This window comes from Sturnira hondurensis, unplaced genomic scaffold, assembly GCF_014824575.4.
Source record: "Sturnira hondurensis isolate 20B ecotype Veracruz unplaced genomic scaffold, ASM1482457v3 Scaffold0011378, whole genome shotgun sequence".
Taxonomy (NCBI): Eukaryota; Metazoa; Chordata; class Mammalia; order Chiroptera; family Phyllostomidae; genus Sturnira; species Sturnira hondurensis.
Window position 1 is genome coordinate 1,893,333 of NW_028084009.1, and position 16,314 is coordinate 1,909,646.

At 54.5% G+C, this 16,314-nt stretch overlaps 1 protein-coding gene across 3 annotated transcripts in view; it reads right to left on the reverse strand.

Annotated features, from left to right (window-relative positions):
* Positions 1-7,815: 7,815 nt before the first annotated feature.
* Positions 7,816-16,314, reverse strand: part of NFATC2 (nuclear factor of activated T cells 2) — a 128,841-nt gene continuing 120,342 nt past the window's right edge. For all 3 annotated transcript variants that reach the window (XM_037059906.1, XM_037059907.1, XM_037059908.1), the window contains one exon: positions 7,816-12,274. In XM_037059906.1, coding sequence (XP_036915801.1) covers positions 12,219-12,274 — 56 coding nt within the window. In that variant the 3' untranslated portion in view covers positions 7,816-12,218. The remainder of the gene's footprint in view (positions 12,275-16,314) is intronic.

A 16,314-nucleotide genomic window follows, 5' to 3' on the forward strand; every position in this document is an offset into this window, starting at 1 on the left:
GAGGGGGTATCAGAAGGCGTGGAAGCTGATGGGAGCGATTCAGGAGAGAATGGGAGGGAACAGGCATGGGAGAAGGTGAATACACAGCATTTCGGGGAGTTTTTGCTGTAAAGGAAAACAGAAATAAGGCACCAGCTGAAGGGACAGGAGGCTCAACGATTATTTTTAAGGTCGGAGAGAGAATCACATGTTTGTCTTGTGATCAGAAACACTGATGGGGCGGAAGATGGAGGGAGGATGTGGGGGGGGGGTGCAGGGGTGACGTCTTGAGAAGGCGAGGGAATGGAGGAGGCGTGGCCCGAGCCACAGCAGGGCAGTCACTGAGAATATCAGGAAGGAGGCAAAGCCAAGCACAGGGCCCTGACGTGGGTAGGGCTCACAGTGGTCCCTTCCTTACAAAATCGGAAGCGAGGCCACCCGGGGAGAGCGAGGGTGGCGGGAGGAGGTGCTGGGAGTTTGAGGAGAAGGCATGAGTCACTCCGGAGGGTAGACAGACGAGGAGAAGTAGGCTCTGGTGTCCAGGCGGCGATAGGAGCCCACGCATCCTGGGGAGTCATAGATATTGCAGGGTGGTCATGGTGTTTTGCAGCAACCTGCGTGGGTGCAGGTGCAGAGGAAATGGCCTTGGTTTGAACCAGCTTGGGCGAGATGCTAATGCCTGGCCATGGGACGGACACTGGGAAAGGGGAGGAGGGGGCACGTCCTGGGAAAGGCAACGGTGACAAGGTGGCAGGGACAAAGGTGCGTGGTCACAGGTGGGTATAGACCGATTGGAGCCAGGTGCTGGGAGAGAGAAGGCGGCATCAGAGTGGAGGGGCCACAGGCATCAGCCATTGCAAGGTCTAGGGCAACTGCAAGGTTCCAGTGCTGCCCCCAAGCCAGGAGCCTGGGCACTACCTGGGGCCTTGGCAGAAATGCAGGTTCTCTGGCCCCTCAGTCTGGGGGTCCTGAATCAGAATTGCTGCGGGCGGGGCCAGGGGATTTTACAAGCCCCTCAGGTTTGCGGATACGTACTGAGGTTTGAGAACCAGCATCCTAGGGGTTGGTGGCGGAAGGAGGAGGTCAAAAATCACAGAACAAGAACCGAAGAAACTGAGAAGTCGGGATGTGGCCGATGAAATTGACAAAACTTGAGACAAGGGTAAAGCCCCCCCCCCCAAAAAAAAGTGCCCTTGCCCAGAAGCCAAAATCACCAAGAAATGAGGACAGTGATCCCTGGGTAGAGAACAGTCTAGACGTGGCAAAAGGGAACGACGAAGGCACCTAAAGCCCACACCCCGTGTAAGGGCTGTGGGAGACAGGCAGCCAGATGCCGAGCTCCTGGGGAGCGTGGTGGGCAGCACAGCCCCCCCTCCCTCCCCGGCCACGTGCACCTTTCAATCCCTGGCACCTGGGCATGTGTTGCCTTCTGCACGGGGACCGCGCAGGTGTGATTCCTAAGCTTTACAGGGGGGAGAATCCTGGATCATCCAGGTGGGCACGATGTTACAGGAGGGAGGACCGAACGAGTGAGCAGAGCCAGCGTCAGAAGGGATGGGACGCCAGGACTGGGCGTGGGAGAGGCCATGTCTGGCTTGGAAGATGGAGGAAGGACCACCCCCGCCCAAGGCCAGGAAATGGAGCCTCCAGAAGGAAGAGAGCCTTGCGGACACCTTGACCTTCGCTCATCAAGACTGTTTTGGATTTCTGACCTGCAGAACCGTAAGATAACGAATTCCTGTTTGTGATCACCTATCAGCGGTCTGCAAGGGCAGAGCGTGGGGCTCAGAGAGCCTTGGGAGTGGAATACGAGGGGCTTTGAGAGTTTGCTGTGAACGGGACAAAGGAGACAAGGCGTCGGCCCCACGGGCCCGGGCTCCTCCGCACCACGGGGTGGAGTGCACGGCCGCAGTGGGGAGGAGCGGGCTGGGGCATGTTAACACACACGACCACGTGGCAGGCAGAGGCACGCATCCCTGTCCTCACCCACCTCCCCAGAGTCTCTCTCAGTTGCTTCACATTTGGCTTGTAAACAGCAGCTGGCCGCCGCCGTCCTTGTCTCCCTGCTCCCCCAGGGGCTGTGGAGACGCAGCCGGGAGATTTTACAGGCAGGAGGGCCACAGGTGACGGCCAGAGAGCAGAAAGCAGGCGTCCCCCCAGGCTCCGGGGTCCTAGGGAGCTCTGGCCTTTACCTCGATCTGCAGTGCAGAGGGCTGGCTGGCTGCGCTCTTCCTTCCGAGGTGAATACGCTGAGCCACACAGGACAGCAGAGAGGGCTCCCTGGAGTCGCATGTGCGGCTTCAAAAATGTGTGAGCCCTGGACAGGGGGCCCAGTTGGTTGGAGTGTCATCCTGTGCACCAAAAGGTTGCGGGTTCGATCCTGGGCAGGGCACTGACGGGAGGCAACCAATTGATGTTTCTCTCTTTTATCAATGTATTTCTCCCTCCCTCCCTCCCTAAAATCAAATGTGTCCTTGGGTGAGGATTGTTTAAAATGTGTTAAGTAGTGGGACATGATTCGTTCTGGATGAAAGCTCTGTTCTCAGCATCACTTGTGCACCTTTGTTCACTGGGCACACTGTCTGTGGGGGCTTCCCGCTTGTGCAGGGTCTGCTGCACGAGGCACCGGACAAAAGCAAACAGCATCTCCGCCCGTGTGAAATGTACAGGGGCGGGAGACAGACCGTTAGCAAGCTCTGCATCACCCAAACAGAATTCCTGCTGTGGTGACGAGCGCCCAGGTCGGGCTGGATCCCCCGCTCTAGCCGGTGCTCAGGGGAGCCTCCTGAGGTTGCGATGTTTGCTGGAGACCCGGACGATGTGGGAGCCGGGTCTGTGAAGCTCTGGGGTCGGAGCGTTTCTGAGGTTAGGAGAGCAGAAGCTTGTGGGAGAGGGTTTGGTCTGGGCAAGGAGTGGTAGAGAGGCCCAGGCGTGGCCAGAGGCCGGTCGGAGGGTGGCAGATGGGGGAGATGGCCAGAAGTCTCGCCGGAAACCTGGATCGTTCTAAAGGCAAAGGGAAGCCTCCGTGACCCGCCCTGCGCCAGACTCGAGGGGCGGAGCTCCCTGCTCCAGGCTTCAGATTTAAGAAAATAAAAAAATAAAAAAGTGATGTTTGCAAGAGGGCAGAGCAGTTTTGTACTGTTGTTCTCTCACCACAGAATATTGGTGTTTCTCCAGGTTTATTCAGGTATCGTTAGTTGACCCACAAAATGTAAGATAGTTCAAGTGTCCATGCGATGAGTTGACACAGGTGTGGCGCGTGCAAAGCTTTCCCCAGCTGGTTCACTAGCACAGCTGTCACTTCACATACTGATCTTTTCTCGTGCGTGAGACCATGTAAGGCGTACTCCCAGCAGATTTCAATCACAGTTGACCCTGAATAAGCATGGGTTTGAGCTGCACAATCGACGTACAGGTTTTTTCCCAGTCAATATGCATCCTATAAGTGTATTTTCTCTTATGATTTCAACATCCTTTTCTCTAGCTTATTTTATGGTAAGAACATGGTACATAATACATACAAGGTACAAAGTATGTGTTAATTGACCATCTCTGTTGTCGGCAAGGCTTCTAGTCAAGGGCAGGAGAGCAGCAAAATGGGGGCGGGGGAGTCGAAAGTGAACATGCGGATTTTGGATTGCATGGGGGTCAGCGCGCCGGACCCCCTCGTGGTTCAAGGGTCAAGTGCATATAGTCCTGTTCCCGCCTATGGTCACCGCGTTGTACATTAGATTCTCGGAACTCACTCATCTCAGGGCGAAACACCTGTACGCTTCCACCACCTCCCTGAACCCCGGGAACCATGCTCCTGTGCCTGTGAATCTGGCTGGCTGCGTTTTCTTAGGTGCCACAGGTGAGCGCTTCCCTGCAGCAGTATTTGTCCCTCTCTCTGGCTGACCTGTGTTTTTCAGATCATAAGATGCACCTAGGTTTTAGAGGAAAATAGGGGGAAAAAGTCAAAGCAAAAAACGTGGCAAAATATTCAATAACATAGTATTTCACCAACGTAAATGTAAACAGAACTCAACAGCAGTAACAACCATTACTCCTCCCAAATTTGGGGTGGGGGGTGCGTGTTATAGTCCGAAAAATGGGGTATAGTCACTTCGCACAAAGCCCTCATGGTCCATCCACGCTGTCACGAACACCAGAATGTCCTTTTCTCAAAGCCGAGTACCTTACTGTGTATATGATCTATACGGTGCTTTCTTCATCCACTCATCCGTGGGCACTTAGGTGGTTCCCACGCCGTGGCTCCTGGGAACGATGCTGCAGTGAACCTGGGAGGGCAGCCACCGCTTCCAGACCCTGTTTTAATTGCCTTCGGAGAGGCCCCCCGAGGAGGCATTGCTGGATTACGTGGGCGTTCTACTTTAAATTCTTTGAGGAAGCTCCATACTGGTTTCCATAATGGCTGCATCCATTTACATCCCCACCAGCGGTGCATGAAACCTTCCCTGTTCTCCACCTCCTCCCCCGACACTTGGCTCTTATCTTTCCGGTAACACGCAGCCTATTGGGCCTGAGATGATACCTCCTCGTGGTTTTGATTTGCATTTCCCTGATGACTAGCGAAGTCGAGTGCTTTTTTATATGCCTGTTGGCCTTCTGTGTGTCTTTGGAAAAATGTGAATTCAGTTCCTCTGCCCAATTTTTTAAAAAATCAGATTTTGGTTTTTTTTTTTTTTTGCTATTGAGTTATGAGTTCTTTATATACTAAAGAAGCCACAATTCTTGGATAGATTTGCAAACACTCTCTCCCATTCCACAGGCCACCTTTTCACTTTGTTGATGGTTTTCTTTGCTCTGCAAAGATTTCTTAATTTGATACTAGGAGAACAAGCTCTGGACACCTGATGTCCACCGTAGTGATGAGAGTGAATAATGTGCACTTGAAATTTGCTAAGAGAGTAACTTTCAACTGTCCCCACCACACGCACACGCACACACACACGTAACTATGTGAGGTGATGCACGTTAAACGGCTTGATTTGGTAACTATTTTACAGTTTTTACATATACAAGGTACCATGGCGTACACCTAAAGTATATACAATTTTCATTTGTCCGTTGTACCTCCATCAAGTCGGGAAACATATGAATGCGAAGGCAAGCTGCTGGGAGTCTTTCAGCATAGGTGTGGTGTGGTCCGAGTCTCCTTTAAGCTCAACCTGGCTGCTGTGAGGACAGAAAGGAACCGCTCTGTCACCCAGGAGGCGTGACCTCTGGGGTGGACCCACCAAGACTTGCTGATGTGTGGGGCGTGGGGACAGCAAGCCTCCAGGGTCCCTCCCAGGGCATGGACTAAGCAACTGCCTAGAAGGTGTTGTTGCCACACAGATGAGGAAGACAGCTGTGCTGGGAGGGGTGGAGGAGGGGCGGGGGAAGGAGACGGGGAATTGGGAAGACTGGGGGCACTGGGAGTGAGATGGCTTGTGGCCATCTGAGGAGTCACGCAGGCCGGTGCCTCTGGGTCTGGACCATGCACGCGGGAAGGTGCATCTGTCCTGTGAGCCCTGACTGAAGAGCTGTCCCAGTGGCATCAGTGCCTGAGGCTATGGCTGTCCTCTGACACTTGAGGACCAGCAGCAATGGGGTCTAGGCGTGTGTCTTGGGCAGAGTCATCAGTATCTCATAGAAGGCTGTCTTTTCTTCTCTCCAGTTTAAAAAAAAAAAGAGCCGGATTGTCATTGTACTTTGTGTATGGAGTTTAGTGCCAGGAGTCAGAGTTTAAAATTTCTAGTGAACCAGGAATTCCTGGAAACTGCAGCGTAGGGTAGGGATTTTCATCGTTTGGTGACAACTCCGCACCGAGCCACTTACGAAGCTTGACTCTGACTTGTACCTGGAGGGCGAAGGCAGAGTCAGTTCCGAGTGGGGAGGAGCCCTTTCCACAGGACGTTTGGTCCATGACCGTTCTCTTTGCGCCGTTACACGACACGGAGTCCACGGCAAACTCGCTTCACCTCGCCCATCACAGCTACCGGGGTCCCTCAAACTAAGAAACCACTCTGCTCCCCTGTCATTTGGTCCCTGTGGTCTATGCCTGCTTCTTGCCATGACTGTACAGGGAACCAGGTTCTGCCAAAGGAAAAGTTTCCTTCCAGTTTGAGAACCCGAAAGGCTGCACAGGAGTCAGCGTTTTGTCCCCCCAGAGGTCTCATTGCCTCTTACACGCCCATGTGTTACTGACCCAGAGTTCTGTTGTATCTCAGCTCTTCGGTACCAAACTGCACCACACTGCTGTTGCTCGTAGCCGGCGAGGGACCCTCACAGACTTCCCAAGTCACCCCAGGGCGGAGAGGTTTCCCTGTTCCGTTCAGGGTTTGAAAATGGGGTAGGCTCACATTTTTGTCTTGACTGATGTAGTCAGAAAACCTCAACATCTGTTATGAGAGCTGAGTCCTTCTTCCTTCCCGGTACGGGGAAAACGAGGCCCAGCCTCGGGTGAATCTGAAGTCTGTTTGCTAGTTGATGGGATACTGTGTCAATAGTTAACGTTCCTTATTAAACACTCCATACCAGTGAAGCAGGGACTTTTCCTCATTTCACATCTGGGGAAACTGAGGCATGGGCTGGAATTGTGTTTACCAAGTGGGGCTCACATATAAATGTGGAACACAGACTTATTTTTTTAAGCAACGGTGTAGTTTTGTCCTTGTCTAAGATGATTCTGGGTTTGTATTCGGGGAACGTGGCCTAAGTTTTCAGAAAACGAGTTAAGGAACATCGGCTGTGCTCTGCTAAGGCAGAGATCACAGGTGGGCCAAGTCGCCCCTAGGCTGCGGGTGGCACAGGCCCAGGCAAACCTTCTGTGTGGGGCTCCTGACCACACGAGCAACTGGAGGCATCCTCACAGGGGCGTCTCGGCGCCGCCCTCGTGGCCCAGTCGCATGAGATCCCGTGCAAAAAGGAGTAGAAGTATTTCAAGGCTGGCCACCGGCAAGCTCTGTGGGAAACCAGCTTTGGTTCTGCAGCTCTTTGAGGGGCCTCAGGTGAACCTTGTACCCTGAAGGGAAGAGGCGGGAGCTGGCTGGTCCCAGCCACCAGGGGGGACTCTGGGCATTTTCAGGTAGGCGTTTCCAGCAGCCAGCACCTCTGCACCACCCTGCCTGTGCTTGGGACACCCCACCCACGTGACCCAGATGGGAAACCCCCAAGTTGCCACTCTTTCCCCTCCAGGAAAGAGCAGCGTCGGGTGGCTGTGCCGCACCGTGCTTGCCTGGGGTTTAACGGGGGCGGTGAGGAGTGGGATGAAGGTTGAACGAGATTAAGACATAAATGTAGCAATGACTTCCACACCTCTTAGGTGCCTTCGCTGTGAGCACGGTGAGGGGAGCTATTGCTTAGGAGTAAGCCAGCTGGAAAGTTATCATAGTTACAATATCTAATTCTGTGTATGGGTTGATGGTAAAAAGTGCCTTTTCTTTTCTGAACTTTGGGATTTTGTAAGATGGCTTAAGGTCCGATTTTGCCTTCTAACTGGCCAGTTCCGGCCAGTTTGCCGTAACTGCCCAGTGGGCCCTCTATGAGGGGCCACCAAGGGAGACGCTATCCATCCGTCTTGCCTGGGAGCTCCTTCTAGCCGTGCTGGAAGGGAGAGGATGAGACAAATGCAGGCTGACCTCATGGCTCCGTCACGTTGGGCAAGCAGCGTCTGTGCCCTGGTGTGAGGTGTGACGTGAATAGTTCCCACCTCAGAGGGCTGAGATGAGGGGTGACCATTCGTACCTGTGTGTCCCCAGAAGGGCTCCTTGCTGTAAGGACTCAGCACGGAAAGGGGACGTTTGAGCAGCCAGCCCCTCCAGAGAAGACAATGCACTCCAGGGTAGCCCATGCTTTCAACTGGTTTATTGCTACTCTATCATGATACAAGCCGTATAAAAATACTTTACATATAGCAAAAATAAACTACATTAAACTGGAGATTAAAAACGTTTTGCATAGGAATGTGATGTATTCGAAGGCCTTTAACAGTCAAGATTTTCCAAACCTAAGTGTCCCAGCACCACCGGTTGGAGAGACTTGGATATGGGGTGGAACTGGCTAGAACATTCTCAACATCCTCCCCGCTCCCAGGGCAGCAGAGGCAGCCGGGGTAAGTGAGGGTGTTGGACAACACGTTCAGGATGCTGAGCTCATTCCAACCACAGCCAACCAGAGTGCCGAAAGCACCTTCTCTGGCGGAAGCAGCATCCTTTGCATCCAGCTCATTCGGTCCCTGAACGGGGCAGGTGGAGGTCATTCTGGTCATCGAGGCTGAGCGCTCCACCTTGCTTCCAGGACCCGGCACCCTGTTTCGGTCTCAGAGGAGCTCCCTCAGGGAGCACTCGAGCCCGCCGAGCACCGGAAGAGTGTGTTGGACAGACAGACAGAGCTGAGACAGTGATGTTGGCTGCAGCTCAAGGCACAGCGAAGGCTGAGGGGAAGCGATGCTGGCCATCCCGCCTTCCGGAGCGTGTAGTCGGGGTGAGGGAAAACACCTGCGCTGGCCGGTCTGGCCCCGTGAGACGGCGTGCCCAGGCTGGGAAGAGCCGCGTGCAGTTGTGCCGGGTGCCTGCTGCAGGGCGGCCCCTCCAACAAAACCAGTTTGGGGACGATTCCCCCCTGCTCGTCCAGGATGGCACAGCCCCATGCTTCCTTCTCATAAACGCCGAGGGAACGAAGTTGTTAACCGAACCCCTGACGTCCTTTCAATTTTGCAAAACAGAAAGCACTTGGGAAGCATCTGTGGATGTGGAAATAAACAAATTCTGCCTCCCTCGAGTCCAGGGTGACACCTGGAACACCCTGGTTTCCTCGCTGTCTCAGGTGGCAGCGGCCTGCGCCGGCGGCTTGGCTCCAGGAGCTAAACAGGAAAAGGCTGCACCAGGGCCTCCCAGTTCTTAGAAGGAATCGGCTCCTTCTACATGAGGCCAAGGCCGTGTCCCGCTGGGAAACTGGGGATGTCCTTTGGGTGATGTGTGCAGGGCTGACCCACCGGGATCCAGTCGGCTCTGTAAACATTCGCCCGCACTTGGGTTTGGGGGGCAGGAGCGCTTCTGGAACCCCGTTACAGCACAGGCAGGCTTTTACAAACAGCATCTACTTAGTGGGGGACCAAAACACTTCAGAACGTTCTCCTCGGGGGACAAGATTGGGGCTCAGAGCGGAAGTCAGGCAGTGTCGTCTCGGGCAGGAAGCGGGTGGCTCCTTCTGCCCCCAAAACCCGCCTCCCCTTTTCTCCAGAGATGACTCAGTCCGGGAGGCAGGTGACCGACTGCTGACAGGCTCTGGGGTGGGGTTTGGTTTTCTGGAATGATTAACGCATTTTCAAGAATACATCATTTCTCTTAGGGAAGAAAAAACCCCCAACATATATGTAAAGAGAGACCCTTGAAAAAGACTTCTGACCATTTATAAATACTTTTCTAATTCCAACAGGGGTGCGATATTCTGAGGGCAGATGAAAAGCATAAAAATACAGATAAGAAAATAAAATTTAATAATACACTAATCAATCTGGGTGGCCTTTATATATTATCAAGCGGCAGCATTTCTGTACAGCGCAGGAAGACTGGCAATCTTCGGGAGGCTACATTCAGCAGTGCGGTAGGTTCCGCTGGAAGCGCTCTTGTGTCATTTACCTCCAATGCCCCGAGTGCAAACCTCCACCTAACAGATCCTTCTCACCCTCGTGCAACGCCCACACACCTTCGCCACTTAGCCGTCTTGCTTTCTCCTCCTCGCAGAGGATTTGGGGGCCTCTTGCCGCTGCGAAAACAGTCCCCAGGCATGCGCTCTGGGCGAAATTCCCTCCTGGCCTCTGTCACTGACAAAACTTTCTGGGTAGCTGTCCGTTCCTCCTGACGAGTTCTCCTGCCCGTTGGCGTCTCGAATCACAGGCCTTTGCCTCGCTTTCCTTTGCTGTGGGTGTAGTCGTCTACTCCTATAATAGCCAGCTAAGACATCTTTGAAAAAGACAACCCGGGGGCGAGTTCCACGCACACGTGCGTGCGCGCATGCGCACACACTCGTACAGGAGTTGGAGCCAACAGGAGGGCCTTGTCGCCACCCTGGTTAAGGTGATGATGGAAAACGCATCCATCTCTTTTCACCCCACACTCTGTGAAGCCGAGCGACTTTGCTACAATAGCAGGAAGGCACTTGGGTTAAACACTCAGATAACTGAGGAAAGGCCAAACTCCCTCATGTGCAAAAAAAAAAAAAAAAAAAAAAGGCTCCCAGCCAGGTCAAGCGAGAATGAATCACTTGCCGAACACTTGAACTTGAGTTCCCCGGTGCAGTCAGCACAGCTGTAGCTGTAGCTGCAGAGAAAGGTCTTTTGCTGCAACTGCTCGTGGAAGCTTTTCCACTGGGCAGCTCTGTGCATCCCGAAAGTTTGCAGCAGCGGTCGCCCTCTTACCGGCCTTCTATCTGTTTAAAAGAGGTGCTTGGGCGGGTGGAGGAGAGCACCCCTGTTGTTAGGGGGAAACACATGCTCCATCTGGAGCAAGAGGTTACAGACAGGAACGTGCAGAGGCCCCAGCCTGGGCCTTCTGCCCTCTCTCTGGGGCAGCAACCACACCAGGCCCCGGTCACCAGGCCCCAGCTCTCGGGAAGGCTTTACCTCTGGCTAACCTGGATGAAAAAGCCAGCACTTAGGACCCCCCCCCCGCCCCCCCCGTGGACCCTGACCTGCCACACCTCTCCTCTTCGGCTTTCTGCCCAGCAGACTGGATTAGGAAGCACCAGCAGTGCGGCCTTCCGCAGAGGGCTGCGTGTGCGCACGTGCTGTGAGTCTCCAGGGCTGGCCAGCTGAGCGGCTGGGAAACCAATCCCTGGCTTGTCCTGGAGTGTCTGCGGCACCTGCAAACAAAGTGCACCTGCGTGATAGGCACTGGCCTGCTAAGAACTTTGAGGGTTTTGTTTGCAAACACAGCACTGAAGGAGGAAAGTTCTGGAGGGCCCGGCCTGTGCTCGGTGGAGAGGAGCCGAGGTTGGGCAGGGGAGTCACACCTGTCGTACAACTAGTGGGTCTGTCTGAGGGAGACACCGCCCCCCGCCCCGTTGGACCTGCTCCTATTCAGGTGAGTCCTGTGCTGGACCAGGCAGCTACTGCAGACGGGTCTTTCTGGGGGGGCCGAGCGGGGCTTTCAATGCGTTCAGATCAAAATAACCAACGACCTTTCGGGCCGAATCCGGACCTTGAGTGCCCCACTGTGAGCCTAGGCCAGAGAGGGCAGCCCACTCACAGAAACACTGAGGCCTGCCAGTTGCCTCTTTTCACAACCCCTTCACAAAAATACCTGTACTGTGGGGATGGGGGTGGGGGAATTGCTTTAGCCCCCTGCTGTTCCTTCTGATGCAATGCACATGCTAGACAATCTTCTTAACTGCTTTAAGGAAAAACACCTGGCTGTTAGGAAGAATGAAAGCGGGAACTGGGAACCTCAGAAAAGCCATTAAGGTGGGGGCTGCAGCACCGGAGCGCACCCTGCAGCCTGGGCCCCCTTCCCCAGCCCGGGCCCACGCACAGCAGGGCGGGGAGCCACTGGCCAGCAAGGCGCCACCTCCAGCCACTGTGGCGAGCTCTCTGAAGCAGGAAGAATAAGCATATACATGTCATAACTTAACACTGAGAAATTTAAACAGGTGATCTCGTACGGGCCAGGCAGGTTCACTTCAGAATGAGAACTTAAAAAAATACGCCACAGCTGTGGCCCCACTGTAGCGTGAACAGGTCACCCCTGAAGGTGACAGGCGGGCTTCTCTGCATCTCTTCAGCCTGTAAGCTGGACTCTTGGGCCACACTCCTCTGCTCCATGTGGGAACTCCTTGCCTTCAAAGGTGCTGGAGCTGGGAAAATGAACCTGGGGATGCGCCCTCTGTCCCCGGACCCAGCCCGCGCCCCTAGCCCCAGTCACCCTGCTCTCAGGTGCTGTCCAGCGCACTTTCTAGCTCAGAATACGGTTTTGGTCAGCAGGCACTTAAGGTTTTGGATGGTGTCAGCAGACACCATTAAAGTCAACCGAGATGCTCTTTGGGATTTAAAACAAAACAAACAAAAGATCAAAAGACAGCGTGTCTTTGCTGGTGTTTCCAGAGCGAGGTGGCGAGCTCCTGAAGGGGACAGTCAGCTCTCTGCCAGAGGCAGCCGGCATGCGGACTCCGGGACAGGTGCAGTTGGGACAGCGGGTGAGGGGCAGCGGGGGGCTCCGAGGGGTCAGGTCTGGAAGGTGTCCTGCTGAGGGCTGCTTCTACGTCTGATTTCTGGTGGGAGGTCCTGAAAACTCTTTCCTGATAATTTCATTCACTACAAAAGAGAACAGAGAGAGAGGGTAGGGTGAGTGAGAGGGGCACCAGACACATGGATCAGATTCACTTTCTAGAATGTGAAACAATTGGGTTTTCCCTCAAACCATAGTTTTGTTCTCTGCGATAATACGTTTGAGAGCTTTTAACAGAGGAAACACCTTCCCACGCTGTTGTTTTCTGGACAATAATTTGTGCTATGGATTTGCTGGGGAAAGTTGTCCAAATAACAAGTTTAGAAAAAAATCACAGCAGAAATGGGTTTGGTCCATGAGGCGTAACTGTAACTGTCTGTAACTGTAACTGTCTCCTTTTTCTCTTTGGTTTGTTAAATGCACTGTGGGCTGTCTGCTGTCTACCAAACTCCTCCCACTGTTACAACACCCAGAAAACACCTACTATGTGACTAAAACACAGTTCCTTGACCCACAAAGTGCCCAGCTCTCAAAAGAGGGACTTCTAAAAAGACAGTGAGTGTGAGCACCACAAAGACTAGCCACCCATGGAAACGTAGCCTCTGTTTCGTTCAGTCCCTCACCCCCTTTAGAACTAGACAGTGCCCTCAGAGGGAATTTTGGGCACCTCTTTCCTTGGAAAGAGGTGTGGAATTCCCAGCCGGGAACCAAGAGGACAGTACCAGCCATGGGCACGAAGGAGCCTCCATCTGCCACTTGGGCCAGTTGCCTGGGACACTAGTTTCTGGAATCGAGGCGGTGGGGTCTCGGAATCGTGGGCCTTGGGACAAGGCTTCCTCCAACATCCTTGGAAAGGAGAAGCTGCCGTTGCCGGCAGCCTGGACACCAGTGTGTCCAAGCCCCAGGGGTGGCAAAGGACAGGAGGCAGACCCCTTTGGGGTCCCAGCAAAGGCACACATCTCCCCTCTCCTAGCTGTGACCCTGAGTTCTTCCCACAGCCGCTTCCTATTTTCCCTTCTCGTCCCGGCCTGACCTACTGTTAAAGATGAAAACCCCCAGTGAGGGCTCCCTGCTGAGGTTTGCTCAAAGTCTCTCCCCGTTCGAGCTGGGTCGTCCCAGGTGCAGGGTGCTTTTCCCAGGGAGACCCCTGCCTGGGTGAGCCCACAGCACCCACCCCCCCACCAGAAGAGGAGAGTGAATATAAATTGGGTTAGAGCTGGGCACCCCTCTGCACCTCAGCGTTCTCATCTGTAAGGAGGACCCCCCAGGGGTGTGCACCCCTCAGGGCTTCTGTGAGGGCGCTGGGTGTCAGCAGCCCTGCAGGGCACGCGCCTGGTGAACGGGGCTCTGGGACCAGTAGTGGCAATGGCTGGTGATCCGCTGCGCTCCGTGTTGGACTCTGGCTGCACTCGGTGCTTCGTTTTGTGCCAGAGACCGGCCAGGCCTGGCTTGCCGTTCTTTAGAGGGACACCGTACAGAGCTAGGGCAGGATGGAAGGGCAGGTCCCACGGCCTTTGAACCAGGGTCAGAGTCCCCCGCTCTGCCGCTCCCCCGCTGGCTGAGACCTGCCTGAGTGACAGAACTGCTCTGTGCCTCAGTTTCCCCATCTGTAAACTCTGCACCAACGTGTTACCTTCCATCTAGGGTTGTGGAGGAGCTTGGATGAGAGAATACAAGTGACAAAGTTACCGCAGTGCCCAGTGTCTAGCAGGTGCTGGTTCGTAGAGTAGTATGTATGTATGTGATGCGTATGCACGATAGAGATTCAAATGTGACAACATGTACGTTAATGCATGAGAATGCATCTAGGAGAACAACAAGCATTTCCAAGTGCAGAAAGGGATCTGTGAACGGGAACTCAGAAGATGAATTCACACGTTCAGCTAACCAGCACTGATTGGGCACTTACTGTGTGCCAGGTACCAGCCGACACCTGGGGGCCCTAGACCAGGAACCAATGGAGAAAGGCTGCCCCCGCCCCACCCGCTGTGAGCCCTTTGGGGCACCCCAGGCCTTTGTGAGGCTCAGTGAAAGCAGATGCCAAGGGGCGGGGGGTGGTCAGCACAGCTTTTCAAAGCCCGGATTCTGAAGGGCTTCCTGTTTTCTCAACCTAGGAAACCAGAGGAGTCGGTCCTTAGTGGAAACTTTCCACAGCCTCGGCTTTCTAAAAATAGCCAGTAGGCAGAGAGGTTGGCATCGGGGCCCTGCCCAAAGGGTCGTCAGGGTTCGGGGGCTTGGCCGGGGAGGGCGGGATGGATGCTGGGACACAGAAGCAGCTTTCCCCTCTCGCTTTCTGAAAGCTGCACCTGGCAGTTCAGCTGGCTGCGTGCACTTACTCAGACCCTCCCGCGGTTGGGGGCCGTCGGTGGCTGTGCAGCGAGGCCCACTCACACCCCACTGAAACCTCGCTGGGTGGAGGAACCTTCTCTTTCTGAAACCTCAGCGCTTGCTGCCCTGGCTGTGCACAGAGAAAAAGCTCTAGAGCAGAAACGCTAGCTGGGGTGTAGCAAGGATGGTACAGTCGCATCGCTCTGAAAGGCAGGGCTGTGAGTGTGGAGAGAGGGTCTCCGTGTGACCACTTCCCCCAGACTCTGGTCTCCTGTCCAGGAGGTCCCCCACTGCAGACTCGGGTACTCAGGTATGTGGGGGGGGCGGGGGAACGTGTTGCAGCCCTTCACCTCAATTCCGTGCTGTGCACCTGCCTGCTCTCTCTTCGTCTTTCCCACCGTCTGTCCTTTGGGAGAAAGAGTGTCCCCCCTCCAACCCTGCTGCCACCTCACTCCCACACCTTCAGTCCCCTTCAAACTCCTCTACAGACCGAGGGGCTAAAAACCCTCCTCTGAGCCTGGCCTCCCCCTGCTTCCCCACAGGCCCCGTGATCTGGTCCCCATGCCTGCTCCTGCCCTGACCTCTCCTCCTGCTGCCCTCCCCCACCCCCCTGCAGGCCAACCACACCAGCTTCCTGTGTTCTGCGGCAGTGGCAGCCCCACGTGCCCAACTCACACCCAGGCCTCAGCCCTGCCAGCTCTTCCACGGCCTCCGGGGCTTTCCTTCCTCACTCCATTCCAGGCTCTGCTCCAACCGTCTCTTGTGGAGGCTGCCCCGCAGTCCCCCACCGCATTGTGCTGTCCCCTACCTCCTCCATTTATCAACTCCTGCTAATCCTCTAGGGCTTCCTTTAGGTTCTTGTCCCCCCCAGCTCTGTAACAGTGCCTGGTACCCAGGAAGTGCTCGGCAACATTCATGAATGAATAAGAAGGAGGCTCCGGCAGGTGAAATAGCCTCAGGGCGCACTGGGCTTTGCTCCCAGGTCTGCGTGTCATTCATTCAGTAAACGTTTTGAGCATCTCCCCTGGACCAACCCTCCCTCCCGCCTTGTCCCACACTAGCCCCTCTCCTTGTCCAAACCCTAACTTCTCTCCTGCTCTGTCCCTCCAGGCCTCTCCCATTCCTACTGCGGGGCCCCTGCTCCCTCCAGAAGCGAGCACGGCTGACCCTTGAGCAACATGGGGCCAGGAGCACCAACCCCTGGGCAGGTGAAAACCCACATATAACCTCTGACTTCCCCCCAAATTAGCTGCTAGTAGCCTACTGTCGACCAGAAGCCTACTGAAGAGCAGTCAATTAACACAGTTTGTAAGCCGTATGTATTCTATACTCTCTTGTTACAATGAAGTAAGCTAGAGAAAAGAAAATGGTAAGAAAATCACAAGGAAGGGAAAATATATTGACAGCATTTAGTGGGGAATAAATCCACTTATCAGAAGGTCCACATAGTTCGAACCTGTGTTGTTCAAGGGCCAACCGGACTGAATTCTCAGAATGCTTTGTGTGCCCGCCTCTGCCAGGTTATTGGAGTCATCTGTATCCTCGAGGTACCATGTATAGTACCCTGCACACAGCAGGGGCCTAATGCATCTATCTCAGGGCACCTTAAGGACCCCACACCATCAGCCCAGGTCCCTTGGTTTAGGGAAGCTGGTTTTCCTTTGGCATCCAATTGACACCTGGTTGCTAGCATCCGGACAGGTTGCCTGTCCATGACTTGTCTAAAGCCTTTTCTCTACAAAAGAATAGGAGCCGTGCACATTGTTGAGGGCTGACTGTGTGCCAGGCACCGTCCCAA